General features: G+C 67.3%; 2 protein-coding genes across 8 annotated transcripts in view; one reads left to right on the plus strand and one right to left on the minus strand.

Annotated features, from left to right (window-relative positions):
• The window catches only part of LOC121065983 (SREBF chaperone), a 57,409-nt gene extending 52,018 nt beyond the window's left edge, over nt 1–5,391 (plus strand). For all 7 annotated transcript variants that reach the window (XM_040549265.1, XM_040549269.1, XM_040549266.1 and 4 more), the window contains 7 exons: nt 23–593; nt 1,271–1,356; nt 1,837–1,919; nt 2,879–3,045; nt 3,542–3,622; nt 4,262–4,468; nt 4,688–5,391. In XM_040549265.1, the coding sequence (XP_040405199.1) occupies nt 23–593; nt 1,271–1,356; nt 1,837–1,919; nt 2,879–3,045; nt 3,542–3,622; nt 4,262–4,468; nt 4,688–4,933 (1,441 nt within the window). In that variant the 3' untranslated portion in view covers nt 4,934–5,391. The remainder of the gene's footprint in view (nt 1–22; nt 594–1,270; nt 1,357–1,836; nt 1,920–2,878; nt 3,046–3,541; nt 3,623–4,261; nt 4,469–4,687) is intronic.
• Nucleotides 5,392–6,520: 1,129 nt separating this feature from the next.
• Nucleotides 6,521–20,333, minus strand: PTPN23 (protein tyrosine phosphatase non-receptor type 23). The gene is given in 27 exon segments (XM_040549343.1): nt 6,521–7,313; nt 7,408–7,521; nt 7,620–7,758; nt 7,899–8,003; nt 8,202–8,386; nt 8,670–9,395; nt 9,397–10,926; nt 10,928–10,946; nt 11,197–11,376; nt 11,567–11,718; nt 11,867–12,021; nt 12,468–12,788; nt 13,072–13,217; nt 13,510–13,575; nt 13,850–13,964; nt 14,166–14,245; nt 14,437–14,495; nt 15,259–15,315; nt 15,737–15,784; nt 15,932–16,063; nt 16,435–16,515; nt 16,735–16,866; nt 17,241–17,290; nt 18,109–18,185; nt 18,458–18,585; nt 18,743–18,817; nt 20,157–20,333. Coding segments are annotated over 27 exon segments (5,493 nt in total). The 5' UTR covers nt 20,241–20,333; the 3' UTR covers nt 6,521–6,776.
• Nucleotides 20,334–21,983: the final 1,650 nt, after the last annotated feature.

Here is a 21,983-nt window from a genome sequence, read left to right on the forward strand (position 1 = left end):
ACCTCCTGTTCCTCTCTTCCAGGTTGCGAAGGGACAGCAGCGGCATTTTTGATTACCAGGAAAGCTGGGATCACAGCCCGGATGGCAAGAACAGTCTGGACGACTCCTTTGAGAACAGCCACCAGCTCAAGAGGATGCTCAGCCCGCCCCAGCCTCCCCTCTTCTGTGACCAGCCGGACCTCACGTCCCTCATCGACACCAACTTCTCCGAGCAGGTGAAGGTGCCCGAGTCGGAGACGCGGCTCCGGGCTGTGGGCGGTCGCCAGAAGGAGGCTGGTTACGACTTCAGCAGCCTGGTTGGCAAAGTGTACGAAGAGCACAGCACCTCAAACTGCATGAACTTCGCCGGCCTGCCCGCCCCGCACGGCCAGGCTGGGTTCTGCGCCGGCACCGGCAGCCCCCGGTCCCTGGGCTGCGGCGGCGAGGAGGGAGGCTGCAGCAGCCGCAGGAGGAGCCTGGGGGACGAGTCTTTTACGGGCTTTGACAAGTCATCGCCGCTTCCTTCCTGGGGAGGAGACTTGGAGAGCTCTGTCTGGAGCCTGGACCTGCAGGGGAACCTCATCGTGGCCGGCCGCAGTAACGGGAAGCTGGAGGTAAGGGGCAGGGCTCCCTGCCAGCCCGGCACTGGGGGCCTGCGGCGTGCGGTGGCCCTGCGGGGCTGCTGCCAGGGGCACAGGTCAGGACAGGTCCCATTCCTCTTCTGCACCGAGCACCTCGGTGCTTCAGCTTAGTTCTCTTTTAGAACAAAACAGGAATTGTGGTATAGTGCCTATTGCCACCTAAAACAGGTTTTCTGAAGTACTTGAAAGAAATTCTCCTTTATCAGTACTTTGCTCATCTTTTCTTGTTCTTCAGTGTTGACGTACTTCATTTCAAAGGAGGTTCTTAGTATAAGGAAAAAAATGCCTCAGTGTTAAATAATAGCAGCGCTCTTTAAGGCTGAAGAAGCTTAAAGACTGCCACGTCGTTAGGTAGCGTTACTCGTCAACCATGAGCAAAGAAAGATGAGAACTCGACAGGAATGGCACAGGTTTTGAAGCAAGCTTTGATTGGAAATGTCCCTCTCCAATGAGAAGCTTTCAGAAATAGTTCAATTCGAGTTTGGTTTTTGGAAATTAAATCAGAATTTTTCCTTCTGGATGACAGCAGCCTGCCCTGCGGCCAGGGGATGCGTGCGGCACGGTGCAGGCCTGCGGCCGCGCGGTTTCACTGCTGTGAAGGCGCAGGGGCCTCCTGCTGGGGCTCACGCAGGAACTCTTCCCCCTCTCAGGTGTGGGACGCCATCGAGGGCACCCTCCGCAGCAGTAACGAGGAAAGTCAATCTGGCATCACGGCGCTTGTGTTCCTGAACAACAGGTAGTTGTGTCGGTGCTTGGTGGTCCCCACGGGGAGGAGAACGTGGTGTAAGCTGGGATCCCTGCCCTGGCACTCTGCTGCCGTGGCCTGACTCTGCTGGGAAGTCGGGGAAGCTTCCTTCCACGTGTCCACCTCCTGTAGAGCGTGGTGGGGCGAGGTGTCCTGGGCCCCACGCTCCGGGGCTGTTCCAGCAGCCACTTTTTTTTATACGTGTGTACTCAGTCTTTCTGGTGGCTGAGTATCCGGAATAATTGTGAGAGCTGATGCCTTTGGGTCACCAGTTTCTCTTCAGACCTGTTTGCTGTTATTCAGGAGGCTTTTCCATCTGCTGGTTTATTCTGTGGCCTGAGCTCGACACAATGTCCAAGTCCCCTTCCTTGCCATCAGCAGTGGCTCCTCACAGGGGGGCCGACATAGTTTGGTCCTGGGGCTCCTCGCCCTGTGAGGGCTGCTCTTCACCTGTGTGCATTTCTCCCCCAGGATTGTTGCTGCCCGGCTGAATGGCTCTCTAGATTTCTTTTCGCTAGAAACACACACGTCCTTCAAGCACCTGCTGTTCCGAGGTAAGCAGGCATCTCACACCCCGTTCGTGAGCTTTTGTGATCATGCTCCGCTCCAAAACCCCCTGTGTTGCAGGATGCCAAACCAGATGTTGTGCAGAAGTGAAGAATAATTTGGGAATTCCCTGTGGAGCTAAAGCATTTGGAGTGCTGGTTTTCTCCAGTGCCTAAGTCTGGAGGGTGGGGGACGCGTTCTGGTGTCAGCTCTTCCCTGCACCTCTTTCCTCTCCCAGCTCTCACTTATTTGCTCACGCAGCAAGGTCTGGTTTTGTTTGCACAGCACGTAGCCCCACGCAGCCAGGAGGTAGCGTGGGGCTTCGGCACAGCCACGACACACACGAATTAAAATACCAGCGGTGGCAACCAGCAGTGCTGGGGCTCATTTGGTTCTGGAGTGGCTTGGAATGGCGAGAAGCCCCGGTCTTACTCAGAGGGAGTGCTTTCATTCCCCGGGGGGCTGCCCTGGGGTCTGCGTGCCCTCTGGAAGAGGAGCAGACCGTGCACAGAGTCTTGCCTCTGTTATCTCTCGAGAACAATCACAGCGCTCTTGGGCTTCAGGGATCTGTCTTGCCAAAGTTGTAGGGCGCTGATTCACAAAGGGGAGCTCTGCTGCTGAGCACCCTGTTTGAGACACTCGCTCTGTTTTTTCCTTGTATCCCAGGACGGTTTGGGTTGGCAGGACCTCAAAGCCCACCCAGTTCCAACCCCTGCCGTGGGCAGGGTCCCCTCCCACCAGATCAGCTTGCTCAAAGGTGCTTTGTTTGAGCAGCTGTAGCTACTGCTGGCGTCAGCCAGGGTGCTGAGCAGTGCAGGGGCTCTTTGGAGGACCAGGCTCAAGTTCTCCCCGTGTTCAGCACCGAGGCATCCCTGATTTGGCCTCTCTGGGTGATGTTGGGCACTTACCCCAGGGCTCAGGGCTGCGTCCTGCTGCCGTGAGCACTCAGCTCTGCGTTTTGCCGCAGGAGCCCCGAGCAGAAGCAGCATCCCGTCCTCCCCCGTGTTCAGCAGCAGCGACATCATCATGTGTCAGCTCACCCACACCGTGTCCTGCGCCCACCAGAAGCCGATCACGGCGCTGAAGGCCGCAGCCGGACGCCTGGTCACGGGCAGCCAGGACCACACGCTGAGGGTAAGGCTTCCCGCGCGGCCGCTGTACGTTGTGGGGGCGCAGCAGGCACGCCTGTACGTGCAGGGAGGTAGAGGAGTGTTGGGGATGGTTGGTGGAGGCCAGTCCAGTGCACTCCTGCAGCTCCCAGCTGTTCTTGTCTGCCTGGACCTGGCTCCTCAGTGGCGTAAGGTCAAAGCCCTGTGCAAGGTGTCTTCCTAAACAGAGCAGAGATCCTCCTGCCTGAGGGCGGAGCGACTTCATAAGTAGCAAGGTCTGGGTTCTGGGTATTTGTCTTCCCCTCATCCTTTCCAGCAGTAGCTGTCCCTTCTGCCATGCACGTTGTCCCCCTGCCCCGACACTGCCCGACGGGCATCGCCCTCTTCCCCTGCAGCAGCACCCAGTGAGCTCGCTGCCCTGCTGCCGTGAGGGGGGATGGCAGTGAGGAGGGCGACCTGAGAGCTGCTGCTTCGTTAGCAAGAGCGCGAGGGACGTTCACGTCTGCCCTTCTGCCCTGCAGGTGTTCCGGCTCGAAGACTCGTGCTGTCTGTTCACGCTGCAGGGCCACTCAGGAGCCATCACAGCTGTGTACATGGATCAGGTAAGGCCCGGCTGGAAGAACAGCCTTTATTTAAGATTTATTTTAGCCAGAGGGACCCAGCTGCGACCCTCTTCTGGTCTGTGCTTGGAGAAGTTGGGGTGCACTTCCCGAGGGGGCAGAGGGTTCGCCGGCCCCTGCAGCGGTGCGCTCACCAGCTGCTGTGCAAGCTGGGGCATCGCTCTCCTGCCCCGCTCGCTGCAAGCAGAGCAGTCCCCGGACACGGTTTGTCCTCGTCCTGTCTGCAGCAGGAGTGCCCCATTCCTGTGAGCCTCAGAAGGCAGAGCCAGGAGCATGAGGCTGAAACTGGCCCAGGAAATATTCTCCGCCCTGTGACTATCTGCCTTCCTGGGGACCAACCTTCTCCTGGAGGCGGCTCGTAGGTTTTTGCTGCTCTGACATTACCCCCGGCGCATCCTGCTCTAACGCACGTACAGAAGCAGTGAAAACGCTGAGCCAGCAGTTCAGATTTCTCTCCCACGCTTTCCTTTGGCAGCCCAGGATCGTGCCCAGAGCGCTGGCAGCGCATGCATATAGGATCAGCCTGCGTGTTCAGCGCCCTCCCGGGGCCGGGCGGTCTGGGAGGAGGGCTGCCTGCTCCGCTGCGAGGTGCCTGACCTGCTTCTGCCCCTGTCCTTGCAGACGATGGTGCTAGCGAGCGGAGGCCAGGACGGTGCCATCTGCCTGTGGGACGTGCTGACCGGCAGCAAGGTCAGCCACATGTACGCCCACCGAGGGGACGTCACCTCGCTCACCTGCACCACGTCCTGCGTCATCAGCAGCGGCTTGGACGACGTGATCAGCATCTGGGACCGGAGCTCGGGCATCAAGCTCTATTCCATCCAGCAGGTCGGTAGCAGGGAAGGCTCGAGGGTGCTCAAACGTGATGTGCAAACGCTCGGAAAAGACCAGATCCAAGGCGAAGCCGGGCCTCACTGTTGAGGCTGCGAGGCTCCGGCCCCATTTTCACCCGTGTGCACGGGCAGGGCCGGCAGAGGGGCCAGGGCTGAGCCTCTTGGGGCACGGCAAGGTGGCCGGGCGTGCTCACGGTGCTCTTGTTCCTCGCAGGAGATGGGCTGCGGCGCCAGCCTGGGCGTGATCTCCGACAACCTGCTGGTGACGGGAGGCCAGGGCTGCGTCTCCTTCTGGGACATTGGCTACGGTGACCTGCTCCAGACTGTCTACCTGGGGAAGAGCAACGAGTCGCAGCCCGCCCGGCAGATCCTCGTGCTGGAGAACGCCGCCATCGTCTGCAACTTTGGGAGCGAGCTCAGCCTGGTCTACGTGCCCTCGGTGCTGGAGAAATTGGACTGAGGAGGGAGGAGGAGGAGGAGGGGCAGGTGCTGGAGCCTGGGGCAGCGAGGCGGGTGGGCTGGGCGCCCGGCCCCCTTCCGTAGGCGAAGGCAGCGCAGGTGGATGTGGTGCGTGGGCAGCGCCGCGCTGCTCCCCGGGGGTGACAGGCTGGGGACAGCAGCTCCATCGCCTTTGCTCCTCAGGAGCTGGACTCGGGTCACCCGGCAGTGCGCAGGGACCGAGCCCCGCTTCGTCTCCCCCTGTCCCCTGCGTCTTCAGCGCTCTCTGAGGCAGGGGCGTGCGCGTGGCCCTGGGCCGTGTGCGCTGGTGCAGAGGCTCTGCTCCAGCACCCTGCTTGGGACAGGAGCTGTAGGGCACAGGGGCGTAGCGGGAAATGGGGACACGGTGCTGTTGGGGTGGTTCCCCGGAGCCGAGCGGGGAGAAGGAATGATGGCAGCGGGTGCTGCAGCGTGACACGGGGCTGGGTGTCTGTGTCTGCCCGTACGCGCGTTGCCTGCCGCGTTAAGCCCTGTCCAGGACAGGTCCCAGCTCTGCTCACAGCCCGCAGCGCAGCGGGGCAGGAGGAGGCCATCGCGTGCAGCACGGCCCAGCCTGCCCACGCGCCCCCTGCCACGGCCACCCCGGCACGGTGCCCAGGAGCGGCTGCGGGCGAGCCCCACGTGCCTTCGAGCGCAGGCAGGGCCCTCGTCCGCCTCAGCGGGCTGGCCCTGCCTCTTGCGGGCCCCGTGCTGCAGCAGCTCCCGCCCTATTTATTTATGTGCTGTATATATTTATTTATTCTGGCAGGAGAGCGGGGGAGCTGCAGGCCGTAGCGCTGGCACCGGGGCGCTCCTCGCCCTCCTCGCGCTCTCCTTCGCCTGACCTGCAGCATCGGCACCTTCCTCCTCCTCCTCCTCCTCCTCGTCCCCGGGGCAGGGGAGGCGTTTCTCAGGTGGGGCCCTGGGCACCCAGCCCTCGCCCCGGCCTCCCTGCAGAGGGGACAGAAAACACCACCCACGGGGCAGGGGAGCGGGGCACGGCCTGCGGCGGGGGGACCAAAGCGCCCTGGCAGAGCTCTCCCAGAAATTCCTCGTTGTGCGGTCCCGGCGAGGGGGGCTGAGGCCCGGCGGCCACCCCACGCTCGGGCAGGGGAGCGGGAGTTTTGCTTACGGGGTGGGGGGGGGGGGGCACGGGGCCGTTCCCGTCCGTGCCTGCGAGCAGAGCCCGGGGCCCAGCCGCTGGTAACGCTCTCACCGCTCGAGTAAACGACGCCGATGTCTGTTAAGCGAATCCCGCTGGTTGTAGAGGCGGCGGGTGGGGGCGGCTGCAGCGGGGAGGGAGGCTCGGGGGTGCCCTCGCTGCCATCCGGCTCCCCCCACGCCCCCCCCCGCACCGTGCCTCGGGTGGCCTTGGCCCTGCTGTCCGCTTTGTTCTGTACCGTGGCAGCATTTTTTGTACTGGATCGTGTTTTATAAGGTGCACGCAGACACCGCCATTAAACGGAACTAACCCCCCCCACACACACACAGACCCCGTGGCTGTGCTGATGGTGAAACGCCCCCCCCGCAGGGGTCACCCCCCCCCCCCCAGCACCGCAGGGGCCCAGCACCAGATCAACCTCTTTATTTTAGTAGCAAAGAGCTGAAAAAGTCAGTTCTGAGGGAGGGAGAGAAGGTGATCAGCGCCGGTACACCTGTACAAAGCTGGGGGGGGGGAGGGGGGAGAAGGCAGGGCCCCCCCCGTGCCCCCCAACCCTCCCGGGGGCCACCCCAGCACTCTGGGAGGCAGCAGCGGGGGGCAGGGGGCCAGGGGCTGTGGCTGTAGTGCAGGGTCTGGGGGGGAGGGGGCCGGGCCCCTCCGTCCCTCAGCTCTTGTTGAGTGTCCAGAGCGGGTCGAGCATGCTGAGGGGGTCGTCGCTGGGCCGGGGCCCCCGCAGCCCCTCGCCCGTCTGCGCCTGGAGGAAGTTCTGCTTGTTCATCCGCTGCTTGCCCTTCAGGGACGCGTCCAGGGTGAAGGCCTCGGGCGTGAGGGAGGCCAGCAGCTCCAGCGAGGATGAGGAGGGAGCGGAGGCCGGGGGCGCCGGGGGCTCGGCCGCGGGGGGCTCGGGGCTCTCCTCCACGTGGTTGCTGCTCTCGGCCTCGGCAGGGGGCTCGGGCACGGGCGGCGCTGGGGGGGTTGGCTCAGGGAGCGGCGCGGCGCTGCCATCCAGCACGCCATCCAGCGCGCCGTCGGGAAGCGCCGGCAATGGCGCCAGCGGGGCAGGATCAGGCCCCCAGGCCCCCCCAGTCTCCCCCCCTGCTCCCGCGGGCTTGATGCTGAGCTTGGCGATGGTGGCCTGGATGGAGCTGATGGACAGGTCCCCCCCCAGCACCAGGTCCTGCGGGTCCTGGTGGAAGTACAGCTGCAAGGAGAGAGCCCTGTGAGCGCCTGGGGGGTGCTGGCCCTCCCCCCCCCCCCCCCCAGGCCCACAGCCTCCCCCCCCTCCCTGCGCCCACCTTGGGGGAGGTGCTGTTGGGGGGCTTGGGGACGGGCGGCGTGCCCACGCCGTGGCGGTGCAGGACCTGCTCCGCGTGCTGCAGGACGGCCTCGTAGCAGAACTTGAGGTGGAGCTGCAAGGTTGAGAGCGGGGTGAGCACCCCCAGCACCCGGCGGGGGCCACCCGAACACCTCCCACCACCCCCCACCACCACCACCACCACCCCGCTACCTTCTCCTGGAGCATGTGCTTGCGCTGCTGCCGCAGGCGCTTCACCAGCTGGGCCAGGTCGGGGATGCCGTTGCCCGCCTCCACCTCCTGCATGGCCGCGTACAGCAGGCAGAAGGCCCCGGTGCGGCCCACGCCGGAGCTGCGAGGGAGATGCGGCCACGTCAGGCACGCCAAGAGCCTGTGACAGGCCTGGGGGGCACCCCACAGCCCCCAGGACCCCCCCCTTGTCCCACTGCTGGGCCAAGAACACCCCCCCCCCCCCCCCCAGGCGCCCCTCACCTGCAGTGCACGACGACGGGGGTGTGCAGCGGGCGCTGGTGCAGGTAGTGGCCGTGCACCTCCTGGATGAAGCGCAGGAGGCTCCCCTTGCTGTCGGGCAGGCCCCTGGGGGGGTGAAGGGACCCTTACTGAGGAGGGGGCTCCCCTCTCACGCCCCCAGAGGGGATGGCACCCTCCCCCTGCCAGGGCCGGAGCCCCACAGCCCCCAGAGCTCCGCCAAGACCTCCTGCCGCCCCCCCGACACACACACAGCAGGACCCCCACACATGCCCCAATCCCCCCCCCCCAACCCCTCTGTCATACAGCTCGGGCCAGGAGGTGAACTGCAGGTGGACGACGGTGCGCTTGAGGCTCTGGTCGCGGTACTGCAGCGTGATCATCCGCTCCACGTGCGTGGGGGCGGCCTTCAGGCCGGTGAGGACGAGCGTGACAGGGCCCTGCACCACGGGCTGGCCCCGCTCCGCGGGGAAGTAGCGCAGCACCTTTTGCTGGGGGGGGGGAAAACAGGGTCAGAGGAGGGAACAGGGTCGGAGCAGACACAGGGCAGCCCCGCAGCACCCCTTAAAGGCTCAGCACCCCCTCAAGGCCCGGCACCAGGCTCTCCCTGGCCCCTCGGGACATGCAGCGCCTCATGGCGCGGCCACGTCTCCGCCCAGCTCAGCATGCGATGGGCGCCACGAGAGGTGAGGAAGGCCGGGGCTGCGGCAAGCCCTACCCTACCCCAGGGCACGCGTGCCCTGCAGCCACGCCCCGATCCTGCTCGGGGTCTACCTTGTCCAGCTCCTGCTCCGACACCAGCATGACGACGACGGAGACCTTCTGCTCGTAGATCATGAGCCAGAAGTCGGCGGCGGTGCCCAGCAGCGGCGCCTGGGTGGCGATGACGGTGGGGCAGTAGGGCGAGAGGTCCTCCACCCTGCTGGCGTTGATGTAGTCGTCCTTGCCCGAGCGGAGGACGACGCGGTTCCGGTCGTAGGGCATGATGTCCTGGTGCCGGTTCTTCATGGAGTAGCAGCGGGCGATGGCGATGGAGAGCTGCCGGGCGTCGCGCTCCTGGGCGTCCTGCAGCTCCTTCCACACCGCGTCCAGCTCGGTGGCGGCGGCGCCGCCGGGCGCCGGGCGCTCCAGGCGCTCCACCAGCCCGCGGAAGCGGTCGAGCTCAGCCAGCAGGCGCAGGACGCGCTCGGGCTTCTCGTAGGGGTCGTTCTCGATGAGCTGCAGGGCCTTGGGCTTCTGGCCCTCCTTGGCGTCGGCCTTGGTGGGCTGCAGCAGCGGCTGGCCCACGGCCGCCTTGGAGCCGCCGTGCTGGCTCTCGGGGCTGGAGGACAGGAGGTCGTCGGTGGAGGAGCTCTGCCGCTGGAAGGGGGCCTCGCCGGGGCCCGGGGCCGCGCCGGGGGTCAGCGAGGGCGGAGGTCTCTGCGGCGGGGCGCCGGAGCCGGGCACCAGAGCCGGGGGCTGCAGGGGCACGGCCGGCTGCGGGGACGGTGCTGGGGAGGGGACCAGAGGGCCCTGCACCACCACCGGGCCCTGCATCTGGCTCAGGACCGGGCTGGGAGAAGGGGCGGCGTGGTGGGGGCCCGACTGGCTGGCGGGGGAAGGCGGGGGGGGGCCCATGGCCATGGTGCCGGGGGGCGCGGGGGGGCACGGGGCAGGGCTGGGGCAGAAGGGGAGGGCGGGGGAGCTGGCGGGCACGGGCTGCAGCCCCCCCAGGGCGGGGTGCAGGGGCTGTGCTGGGGGCACGCTCTGCCCGGGGGCTCTGGGCACCGACCCGGTGAAGGGCAGGGCCCCCGTGTGCGGGGGGCGCCCGTGGGGGGGCAGCTTGTCCTGGCCGGGCAGCGGGTAGAGCTGGGGGCACAGCGGGGGCTGGCCAGGGGCTGGGGGGCGCAGCTGCCCCACGGGGCCAGAGAAGGGCTGCTGGGCAAACTGGGGGGGCAGCGGGGGCCGGGCCGGGGGCTGGAAGGGCAGCGGGAGCTGGGGGCGCCCGGGGGGCAGGAAGGGGGCTTGGGGGGGGAACTGCTGGGGGCCCCCCAGGCCCTGGGGGCGAGCTGGCAGCTCCATGCCGGGCTGCAGCTGCGCCGCGGGGGCGAAGGCGGCGTGGGGGTGCTGCCCAGGAGGGAAGGGGTGTGGAGCCGGCTGCCCGAAAGGCTGCTGCAGCCCCCCCGGGGCGTAGGGGAAGGAGGCGGGGGGGGCGCCCGGGCGCTGGGGGGGCAGGAAGCCACCGGGGGGCACGGCCGGGCCCTGGCTGGGGAGCCGTGGGGGGGCCGCGCAGCTGGAGATGGGGGCCTGGATGCTGTCCACGGTGGTGGTGGCCGGCCGGGTGGCCGGGCCCTGCTCGGGGCCACCCGGGGGTGGTGGCTGGGCACCCACGGGGGCCGGCCCCACGGCTGGGGGCCTGAGGGGGCCGGGCGCGGGCAGCCCGGCTCGGCCCAGGCCGTAGGAGGCAGCGGGGCCGTGCTGCGGGGACGAGCGTGGGGGCAGCACGTGGGGCCCCGCGTAGCCGGGCTGCACCGCGCCGCGGACCAGGGGGGCGGCGGGGAAGAGCTGGGGGGCAGACGAAGGGGCTGAGCTGGGGGGGGGGACGGCCGCCTGGGGGGCAGAGGGCTGCAGGAGCTGCGCCGGCAGCACCGGAGCCCCGCTGGAGCCGTGGGGAAAGGGTCCCGGGGCAGAGGCAGGCACCGCGTAGTGCCCGGGCAGGGCAGGGAAGCGGGCGAAGGGCTGCCCGGGCTGCAGCGGGGCGCTCGCCAGCCTGGCAGGGGGCAAAAAGAGCTAGGGGGGGGGGGGGGAGGGGGGCGGGGGGGCGCAGCCCCGCGGCCAGGGCCGGGTCGAGGGCGAGAGCGGCCAGCGTGGAGGGGGGCAGGCGGGCCAGGTGCCCGGCCAGCACGTCGGGGGGCAGGCTGCGCAGCTCCTCGGGCAGGTCGGCCAAGCCCAGGGAGCTGAGCTGCGGCACGTCGGCTGCCTCCGGCCCGCCCGCTTCCAGCTCCGGAGGCTTCTTCTGCAGGGCCGGCTTGGGGGCCGTGGGGCGGGGGGGGCGGGTGCTTCTTCATCTCCCTGCCGGGGGGGGGGGGCAGGCATCAGTGGGGGGCTGCCAGCCCTGAGAACCGCCCCCCCCCCCCCTCCTCCACCCCCTCGGGGACGGGAGGGCTCACGGAGCCACGGCACCGAAGCCAAAACCCCGCAGCCGCAGCCCCGACCCCCCCCCCAGCCAGCACCCAAAGGTGCTTCCCGCCTCGCTGGGGGAGGTCGAAGCCCCGTGTCCCCCCCCCCCCCACCCCCCAGGTCCCGCAGCGCCACCACCTACTTCTCCAGGATCTGCTGCCGGTTGGCTTCGGCAGCTTGGCAGGCCGCCCGCGCCTTCTCCAGCAGCTTGGCGGCTTTCCCCTCCAGGTCGGTGTAGAAATCCTTCCCCTCCTGGGACTTCTTCATCAGGTCCTCGTAGGCTTCGTAGGAGGCCACCAAGGTCTGGACGGTGGCGTTCCACCTGGGGAGAGCGGGGCAGAGGGGCCCGAGCGGGGAGGGAGAGCTGGCGTGGAGTTCGCATCCAGCCTGCGCGTTGACTGCCCTCGCCGGCATCGTGTTCCCCAGCCCCACGGAGCCCCAGCAGGCAGCACCCGCGCGGGACGGGCAGCGGGTGCTGCACGGGCGGGCGAGATCTGTTCCCCTCCACTCACTTGTGCTCCACCTCGGCCAGGGCCTTGCGCACGGCTGCGTATTTGACGTTGGCGTCCGTCAGCGCCTTCAGGATGTTCTCCTGGGCGGCCAGGTTCTGCTCCAGGTACACCTTGATCTGGTCGTACTTCTTCAGCTGCTCCTCAAAGAGTTTCTGCCGGGAGAAGGGAGGAGCTGAAGGCAGGGGGGGGGGGGGGCTGCAGGCAGCCACAGCCACCCCCGGGGCGGGACAGAGCAGAGCTCCTGCGGCGCCGGCCGTGACGCGGGGCACGCGGAGGGCCCCCCCCCTCATCTTCACCCACCTTCATCTCGGAGCGGTCGGCGGTGACCAGCGAGGTGGTGATGTCGTCCTTCTGGATCATCTCGCGCAGCTGCTGCTCCAGGGACACGCGCTGGTCCCGCATCTCCTGCACCTTGACCAGGATCCGCTTCAGGTTCTGCAGCACCTGCTTGTCGTCTGGGGGGACGGGGGCGCTCAGCGGCTGCAACGGAGCCGACGCGGCGTCCCCAACCCCAGCCCGCTCGTGGGGCGCGAACCGAGGGCAGGGGGACAGCCCGCAGCCTCTCCTGGCACACCCAGCAGCCCAGCCAGGACGTCTGGGTCTCTGCTGGACATACTCTGTCCCCGCGCCAGGCTCCCAAGGTGCCAGGATCGCAGTTTGGACATTTTCTGGGGGGAGACAAGCCCCCCCCCCCCCGGCTTGCATCGGACCACGCAGCAGGCCGATGCCGTGACAGCGCCGCCCAGGTGGCGGCGCAGCGTGGCTGACGTCGAAGGGAGCCCTGAAGAGGCACGACGGGGGAGCAGAACCCGTGTCCCCCCAGCAGCCCGGGGCACGAGCACGACGCCGGGGGGGGGTGCTGCGAGGACAGCCAGCCCCCGCCAGGCACCGCACGGCTCACCTTCGGTCAACGCGGGCGAGGGCAGCGCGGCCCGGACCTGCTCCAGCGGCCCGCTGAGGAGGCGGAGGTTGCCGATGTGCAGGTTCATGGCCTTGTGCAGCTCGGTGTTGGTGAAGCTGGCCTTCTCGTGCACCTCCATGTACTTGGAGCACTCCTTGCTGACCTCGGCCAGCCCCGCGGAGGGCGGCGGAGGGGAGCCCCGCGGCGCCGGGCCCTTCCCCAGCAGCTCCTGCAGCTTCCGCTCCTGAGCCTCGTCCTCCTGGAGGAGGTCTCGGATCTCCTTCAGGGAGGCCTCCACGTCGGTGAAGACCCCAGAGAGCACTGGGAGGGAGGGACAGAGGCTGAAAGAGCTGAACCGGTCCCCACCACAAGCCCTCCCGGCCCCCATCCGCTCCAGCCCTGAAGCGCCAGCGGCCAACAGCTGGCCCAGCCCGCGAGGAAGCGCCACACACGCCACGAACATCCAACAGGAAGGATGATTTGGGGTTAAAAGTTTACAAGGGCAGAGAATTTGCGACTGGAGAGGCCGTTCCCGACACCAAGCCCCAGCCAGGGCATGGACGGATGTCCCGCATCCCGCCCCTCCCCCCCCCCGTGACCTCACCCTGCATGGACTGGACGAGGTTCTTGACGGTGTCGGGGCGCACGCTGAGCGCGGCGCACTTCTCCATCAGGACGGGAGGGACGTGGCTGTACATGTCCAGGTTGTCCACGGTCTCGGGGTCCAGCTGCATGGAGTCCATGAACTGGCTACAGGCAGGAACGAGGCCCTGAGCGGTGGCAGAGGCCCCCCCGCCAGCCAAACGGGGGCGGGCTCCCCCCCCCCCACCCCAAAACCAGGGGCAGAGCGCTTGCGGCATCGCCCCCCCCCCCCCCCCCCCCCCCCCCGAGGGACACCACGGCCTCGGAGACAGCTGCAGGCTGAATTTGGGGACCGGTCCCCGAGGTCTGCCCGGAGCTGGGCAAACTGGGACCTCCCGCCAGGGTCTCGAGCGGGGAGGGAAGAGGCCGGGGCCCCCGTTCAGGCGCGGCTCACACGTACTCCAGCACTTCGTTCTTGGCTTCGATCTTCGCCATCACGTCTCTCAGCAGCTTGGCCTTCTCCTCGCTACGACGGAGCGGAGAAAATCCTTTAGGGCTGGGAGAGGACTCGGGGAAAACTCCACCCCTACACCGCAGGTGCTCTGCGCCCCGCAGGAATCAGCCCGAGGACGTTTCGGGAGGGCGGTGGTGCCCCGAGGAAACCCCCGCCGCTGGTGTGGCCCCCTCCAGACCCCGTTAGACGCAGGGAGGCTGAGCTGGGGCACGGGCTCCTTCCCGAGCTCGGTGCTGGGGACGTGCACGCAGCTCTGCCCCGCTCTGGGGCCGTTCCCGGGACCCACCTGTAGAGCGAGGAGGCCTCGTGGGCAGCCATGGGCACCAGCTTGGCGAAGATATCGGGGCCGGTGACAGCCGGGTCCGTGGGGTTGACGGGGAGGGCTTTCACCAGCGGGGCACCTGCGGTCCGAACACAAACGCACGCTGGTCCCAAACCTCCCCGGGGACGCTCCTCGGTTCCCAAAACACGTCCTCCGGCTCAGCGCCCTCACCCCTGGCAGGTCCCAGGGGAGCAGGGCATCACAAAGCCCCGCCGGGCTGTGGGGGGGGGTGGGGGGTCCCCTGCGTGCGCACCCCCTTGTCAGCGGCTCGCAGCCTCACCTTTCACGGCCTGCAGGGTGTCCAAGGCGGGCACGGCTTCGTGGTAGATGAAGTCGTTGTCCTTTTTGGCCGAATTGTACCTAGAAACAAGAGGTGACATCAGGCTGACGGGAAGCAGGCGCCAGCCCTGGCTCCCTGAGCCTGCCCCTCCGGGGATCGCTCTAGGGATCGCCCCACGAGCCCCAGGCAGCACACGAAACCCCTCCCCGGGCGTTTCTGTCCCCCAGAGAAGCAGGACTGCTGCGTGCGGGGGGGATCCTTGCACACTCACTTGCCGCCGATCACGTCCATGGTGAACCTCAGGGCTTCCTGGACGGTTTCGGGCTGGCCCTGCAGAAACGAGGGTGGCAGCGAGTTAGCGGAGGCGAGGGAGGGGGATTGCTGCCCCCACGGCCCGAGCGCACCCCGGACGCCAGCGGCGGCCTCGCCAGCCCTCTCCTCGGGCCCCGAAACAGAACCGAGGCTCTCAGCTCCGCACCCTGGAGCTACCGGGCGAGAAACCCAGGCAGAATCCGCCTTCTCGGGCACTCCCAGATCCCGCGTCCCACGATTTCACACGCAGACCCCGTCACGGGGGCTGCGCTCGGCTTCCGGAGCACCAGGGCACTGCAGGAGCCCAGCGCCAAGGCAGGGCCGAGCGCTGCGGACCCACAGCCCCTCGGGAGCTGCTGACGTGCTCCCGAAGGATTACAACCCGAAGGAATGCCCACCCCTAAGGGAGAGGCTGTGCCTGCCTCCAGGTGCATTTCAACATGCCTTGGCCCAGCTGGGAGATGCCAGAGGCTTGGGCTGGGCCGTTGCAAGTCCCAGAGGGACTTTTGCCCCACACGGGCACCCCGAAGGGCTCGGTCCCTGCTTCAGGAAGAGGCACCGCCCTCCAGGCTCACACCAGGCAAGCTCGGGTCACTTCTGTCACCGTCCCCTTCCTCAGCGGGGACAGAGGTTTCCCTCAGCACTGCTCCTGGAGCAGGGATGTGGAAGAACCGTGCCCAAGGGGGATCCCCAGAAGCAGTAACAGACCAAAGACTTAAAAAAACAAACAAACAAACAAACAAAACAACAATTCCTGCTGCCAGAGGGAGAAGGAACGCACCTTTGCCAGCTTGATAGCCTCGTTGAGCTTATCCAGAGCGCTCTGGAAGTAGACGACCTGCGGAGAGAAGAGGAATTAGTCCCAAATTTGTCAGAGGTGCCAGAGCTGGCACAGAAATAAGTGCCTTTTTTGCCTGGCATGGAGCACCACCAGCCCCCGAGGGCTGCAGCTTTGTTCAGCGTAACGCGGTTTTCCAGGTGCCCGTTTCCTGCTCCCCCCAGAACCCCGGGAACTGCCGGGGGTTCAGGAGAGAGGAGCCCCACCCGCAGCTCTGCACACACCGCCCTGCGCGTTACAGGCGCTGCGCGTCACCCCCCCAGCGCCCGCAGGGGGTTGTTGGAGCTCTCAACCACGTCGCCGGGGGCTGTGGGGAGCCCCGGTCGCCGGTGGGACAAGGCGTGACAATCTCCTCCGGGGCTCAACCCTCCCAGGGCAGGGCCTCGACCCGCACGACCCGGGTTGGCACAGCTCCGCTCACCCTTTCCCCGAACTTCTGCTGCTCCTCGGCCTGTTTTCCCATGTGCAGCTGCAACAGAACAAGCGTCAGAGCTCCTCACGGGAGCGGGGGGGGGCTCTCAGGCAAGAAATTCAGCCCCCCCCACCCCCCCAGCCCCGCTCGTTGGCCGTGAGCGAGGGGTGCTCCCCCCCTCGCAGCCCCCCAGCCCCCACTCACGTGGGCCACGGCGGCAAAATAGTAGATCTTCATCTGAACCAGCTTCTTCCAGTCCTTCTGGATCTTGCCCAGCAGCGAGGCCGTCTCCGAGTTCTCTAACGCCCGGCAGGCCTCCTTGTAGTAATCCACCACCTGCGGGGAGCGGGGCGGGAATTTGGAGAGCCCCCAGAGAGGGGGGACCCGCTTTGGAGCGAGAGCGGCCCCCGGAACAGAGGGGTTTGCTGACGCCGGGCTCAGGTCACCCCGCCGAAGCCTTTTGGGTCGGAGCCAGGGGCTGCCACCAGGACTGTGCTGAGCTCGCCCCGGAGGCGGGTTAAAACCGGGCGTTCTCCGAGGGAACGGGCCGCCCTTACGCCTTCCTCGGAGGAGCTGCGGGCTGCCAACGGCTCCTCGCGGCGCACGCCCAAAGGGCGGCGCTGACGCCGCGCGGGGCCTCGTCCCCAGGGGTCACCCGGCGCTCACGCAGGAGCTGGGCGCGGAGGGGACCCCCCCCAGCAGCTCACCTGGGCGCTGATCCGGGCCACGAGGAAGCTCTTCCTGTTGTCCAGCATGGATTTCTCCAGCAGACACTCCTGCGCTTGGCCCTGCGGAGGAGAGAGAGGCGCTACCGGGTGTCCCCGTGCTTGCTTTCCTCAGAAAGCCCTCCCGTACCCGAGCCAGCACCGGGGCCCAGCAGTTACAGCCCCTCTTTCCACCAGGATGCCCCGGCAGCGTGGCACGGAGCCCTCCCGCCTCCCGAGCCCGCCCCGAGGCGAGCAGGAGCTGCCCCGGGGACGTGGAGGAGCCGCCCGGCGCCTTCCTACCAGCATGAGGTTGATGTTGAGGTTGAGGATCTGGTGGCTCATGTCCACGCTGTACGAGTGGGGGAAGTGGTCCCGCAGGTAGGTGAAGGCCCCGGCAGCGCACTGGAAGTGGGTGCACGAAACCTTCATGCCCTGAGCAGACAGGAGAACGCGCGTCAGGCGCGCGCGAGCCACGCCAGAGGGTGCCCACGGGAACGTGCCGCCGGGCGCGAGGAGCCTGAGGGCAGACTCGGCCTCAGAGCGGAGAGGCACCGGGGGTCGGGGCGATAAAATCCCGCTCAGCGGGGCTAAAACGCCCCCTGCGCCGTTCGCGGACCCCCCCGCCGGGACCCCAAGGAGCAGCTTCCCGTGGCCTAAAGCCGAGCTTTGAACCCAGAAAGCTCTCAGGGGCGTGCGTCGACGTGACGGCCGGGCCCTGAGCGCCGTCGGCGTGTGGCCTCTAGCCCCGGGGGTGGGGGGAAACAAAGCCCTTCAGGGATTCCCGGGGGCTGCTCGGGGACCCTTACCTCCTCCGACACCCTCTTGTCCATGGCGCCCAGCATGGAGTGCAGCGCGCCTGCGGGGACAGGACCGCGGCTCAGCGGAGCGCCCGCGCCGGGCTCGCGGCGCCAAAGCCCCGAAAAGCGGGAGTCTCGCACCAAATCCGCGGGCAGCCGGCTCCAGGAGGAGCCTGCCCGGTGCCGGCGGGGCGCGTTCTGGGCACGCAGCTCTGCCGAAGGGCTGCACACGCAGAAGCCACTCGACAGAGGGAAGCCCCAGGCTGGCAGCAAAACCCCCCAGCCTTGAGTATCTGACACCCGCCCCCCCCCCGCCCCGGGTACGCAGACGTGTCTCTGCCCCCCTCAGGGAGCCGGTTTTAAAGGCGTGTTTCGGCTGCAGGCTGCTTCCCACAGCTACACGCTCTGCTCGGCGCCTCGCTGGCCAGGAAAGCGAGCCGCAGTCCCGGGGGGGGGGGAAGTTTTCAGTGCGCTGGCTGAGCGCGACCTTCCCTTTGGGTCCACAAAAGCACCCACTGAGCCGCGGCGGTCCAAGGCTGGGGAGGAAGGGGGCACCGAGAGCGACACCCGCTGCTTCTACACCAGCTCCGAGGAGACGGGCGCTGGGCGGGACGGACGGAGCCCGAGCGAGGCTGTCGTGGTGCCACGGTGGAGGGCGTTCGCGACCCAAAGTCGGCCCCCGGGGTGCAGCCTCTAAACCCGCAGCCTCGCCCTGACCTGGACGCTCCCAGCCCAGGAGGAAAGGGGAAGAAGGTTCCGGCACAAACCAGAGCCGGCCTCTCGCGCTTCTGCCCCGAGGAGGGCTCCCCCGCAGCAGGGCAGCGAGGAGGGGCGTCCCTCGTGCCCGGCCGAGGCAGCCGCGCTCCCAGACCCTCACCCAGGTTGTAGAGGACGCACGCCTGCTCGTACTTGATGTCCTCGTGAGTCACCGTCTTGCCCGAGAAGATCTCGGTCCTGCAAGGAGAAGGGGGGCGGGGGGGGGTCACCAGCTCCAGGTGGGCTTCCTGGCCCTGCCTCAGCCTCCTCGGAGCCACGCCCCCCCCCAGGGCGGGACGTCATTTCGAGAGCCCCCCCGGGACACCCCAGCAGCAGGGGAAGCCGTCCAGAAAGCGCCAACCACAGACAAGGACCGGGCGTCGCAACGCCCGAGCTCCGCGCGGCAGGGAAAACCGCGCCCCGTGGGGGCACGAAGAGCCCTCCCCCCCCCCGCCCCGTGCCCCCCTCACCACGCGATGGGGACCGCGGCCTCCTGCTCGGCACCCATCGGGATCCGGCTCTGCAGGTAGTGGAGCTGCCCGAAGTATTTCCGCAGCGTGCTGCAGCCCTCGAAGTCCCTGGGGACGTTGACGGCGTTCTAGGGGGGAGAGGGAGGGAGGGAGGAGCAGGAGCCGGAAAACGTCGTGGCTCCGCGCGGAGCGAGCTGCGAAGCAGCTCCCGGGGCCAGCTGCGGGGCCTCAGGCGGACCGCGGCCCGTCTGGGGCCGAGCCCAGCCCGGCGCGCAGGGGGCTCACCTGCCGCAGCGCCTCCAGCTTGCGCAGCTCCTCGTTGTAGTTCTCCGGGTTCTCCCCGTAGTTCTTCAGGACAAACTGGGCGGGGGGGGGTGGAAAGCACAGGTGAGGGCCCGGCCCCGCGTGATGGCGACGGACAGAGAGCCGGAGAAGGCTGCGGGGAGACCTCCCGGCGGCCTTCGGTGCCCGCAGGGGGGCTGGGGAGGGACTCTTGGGCAGGGGGTGTAACGGAGCGTCACGAGCGCCCGGGGGAAGGCGGCTCTCCGGAGCGGATTGAAAACCTCCCGCCACGCACAGGCGTGGCACAAATCCCTGCGGGAGGCACCCGGGGCTGGCAGGACGGTGCTGAGCCGGCTGCGGGGCCTGACTCAGCCGCGGCGTCACCCCGTGCCACGCCCGGCGTCACCGCACGGCTCCTCTGTGGCCGTGCCCCCCCGAAACCGGCATCGGCACCGGAGAAATCCTCCTCCCCCCCCCGCCCCTTCCCCAGCCTGGGAGGTAAATAACTGGGTTTGTGAGCGGTGCTTTTCCTCCGCAGGTGGCACTGCGGGGTGCCGGGGGAGGAGCTCCTCGTTCGGAGGTGCCTGACGAAGTCCTGACCCCCCCCCCCCCCCCCGAAAAAAAAACCAACCAACCCACCCACCCACCCACCCAAGGGCAGAGGCGGCGTGCCTGCCAGGAGAGCCCCTGCCCGCTGCGGGCGAGGAGCCGCCTCCGCTGCCAGCCGGGAGCCTCGCAGAGGGCTGAGGGCTCCCCTTTACGGGCCTCAGGAACAGCGCTCCCACGGCCGGGCGGGGACGGAGAGCCCGAGGAGCACGGTGAGCCCTCGGGGGGGGGGCGGGGGGGGGGTGCGGGACACACACACACGCATCCCGCGGGCAGGGGACGGACGGGAGGGGCCCGGCCCGAGGCCCGATGCCCTCCGCGCGCTGCTTTGCCCCGGTCCCCGCGTCCTCCAGCCCAGGGCCGGGCCCCCGCCACCGCGCCCGGCCCGTGCGGGGCTCAGCACGGCTCCTGCCTCCGCAGCCCCTCGCCCGGAGGAACCGAGGAGCCCCGCGCCAGCGCTGTCGGCGCACGGGGACGCATCCCCCTTCCTTCCCCTTCCCCTTCCCGAGGCGAGGCCTCCCGCCGGGCCCCGGGCAGCTTCCCCACGGCTCCTCAGGGCTCCTTCCGAGGGCTCCCGCGCAAGGAGGAAGCGGGCCCGGAGGCCGGGACCGGGGCGGGCCGGGACCGGAGGGAGGCCACAAACCTGCCGACTCACCCCGCCACCGGGGCGGGCTCCCCTCAGCCCCCCTCAGCCCCCCTCAGCCCCCAGCCCCCGGGCTCCCCTCACAGGCCGCGGGCCCAGCCCCGGTACCCCCCCCGTACCCCCCCGGTACCCCTCCCAAACCCCTCCCGTCCCCCCCCGGGCCCTCACCTTCTTGACGGCGGCGTTGAAGGCGAACTCGCCGGCCTCCTTCAGGTCCAGCCAGATCATGGGCATGCGGGGCACGGCCTCCATGGCGCCCGCCGGGACCCCCCCGCCGCCGCCGCCGCCGGCCCCCGGCCCCGCGCGGAGCCTCACGGGAAACCGAGGCCGCCGGCACCGAGCCGCTTCCGGTCCCGCCCGGAAGCCCCGCCCCTCCCTTTCCTTCGCCGTTCCCATGGCGACGCGCCCCGCCCACCCCGCTTCGGGGCGGGGTTGCCGTGGCGACGGCTCGCTGGCGGGGAGGGGAGGGGGGTGTTGTCATGGCGACGCGGTTGCCGCGGCAACGGGCCTGGGACTCGGTTGCGGCCTACTCCAGGCTGCGGCCTGCACCGGGCGCTGCTAGGCCCGGCCCGCCCGGGGCCGCTCCTCCCCTGGGCGGCGCCGCGGGGCCTCGCCCGTGTTGTCCCCCAGGTCCCCCCGCAGCTTGGGCAGCCCCAGCCCGGCTCCCCCGGGGCTCCCCCGGGGCCTGTGCCCGGTGCGGGGCGGCTTAGCTGGGGGGGCACTCGCCTCTAGGCCCGAGGGGGGTGCCTGAGGTGGGAGCCCTGCTGTGCCTGCGAGAAAAATCTCAATTTTCTCCAGACAGGAGCTTCTGTGAAGCTATTTTATTCACCATCGCAATGGCGGGCGTCCTGCCAATTAGGAGCGCATTTTAATAAACACATCATAACCTTTTATTCCCTATTACCCGACACCTGATCACCCCCCCGTTTCCTCATTAGCTGAGTACTACAGGTTCACGTGAGAAAAATCTCAATTTTCTTCAGACAGGAGCTTCTGTGAAGCTATTTTATTCGCAATTGCAATGGCGGGCGTCCTGCCAATTAGGAGCACATTTTAGTAAACAAATCATAACCTTTTATTCCCTATTACCCGACACTTGATCACACCCCCCCCCCCCGTTTCCTCATTAGCTGAGTACTACAGATTCACAAGCTGCTCGACTCTCCTCTATACCATATATGTACAATATATTTTTCTTCAACCCTTTAATTTCTCCCTTTTCCCTTTTTTTCCCCTTTCTTATGTTTTGAGAACTTGTGATCTTTGTTCTACTGTTCCCACACTGCTCATCCTGTTTATTCTCAAGCTTCTGCCTTATTTTGGAACAGTAAGGCCTTCTACTGTCCGCTTATCTACTTGGCATTTCTCCTTGTTATGACTACACAACTACCTCGGAATACAGAAAATTAGTTCTCTACTGCAAAAACAACTTAGTTTCTCACACCTGCCGATGGCCCGAGGGTGCCCAGGCACCCGAGAAGGGCGGCGAGCGGGCGTCTGATGCACTCCGACCACCTCCTTTCAGGCTTTGAGGGGATTTAGTGCAGAATGTACCAATTTTTAGCATTTTGAAATGGCACGGAATTTCTCTTGAGCAGAGTGCCAGCAACAAATCACTTGATCCACCGCGTGAGTACCAATTCGGCTTACCGGAGTGTAGCATTTACATCTGACTCACAACACAAAGGTGAATTTCATCGCTGGTCTCAGCGATGTGCCTGCCGTCACGATGCCGGGCACACCCAGTGTCCGGGATGGAGTCAGTGGGCTGACACGGGTCAGGGATGTGACAGCGGCTGCAGGTCCAGTGCTGCCGTCTTTTGCCCTGTATTTCCTCAGGGTGCTGCTGTCGCACCAAGGCTCCATCCCTGCTGTTGCCAGCAATTGCCACACCATAAAACCTTTGTATTACTCTGATGGTGTGCAGAGCCAAATTCACAGCTCTTGTAGCCAAAGAAAAGCACAAAAAATCCTCCACGACGAGGAAGCTCTCGC

This window comes from Cygnus olor, chromosome 2, assembly GCF_009769625.2.
Source record: "Cygnus olor isolate bCygOlo1 chromosome 2, bCygOlo1.pri.v2, whole genome shotgun sequence".
Classification (NCBI taxonomy): Eukaryota; Metazoa; Chordata; class Aves; order Anseriformes; family Anatidae; genus Cygnus; species Cygnus olor.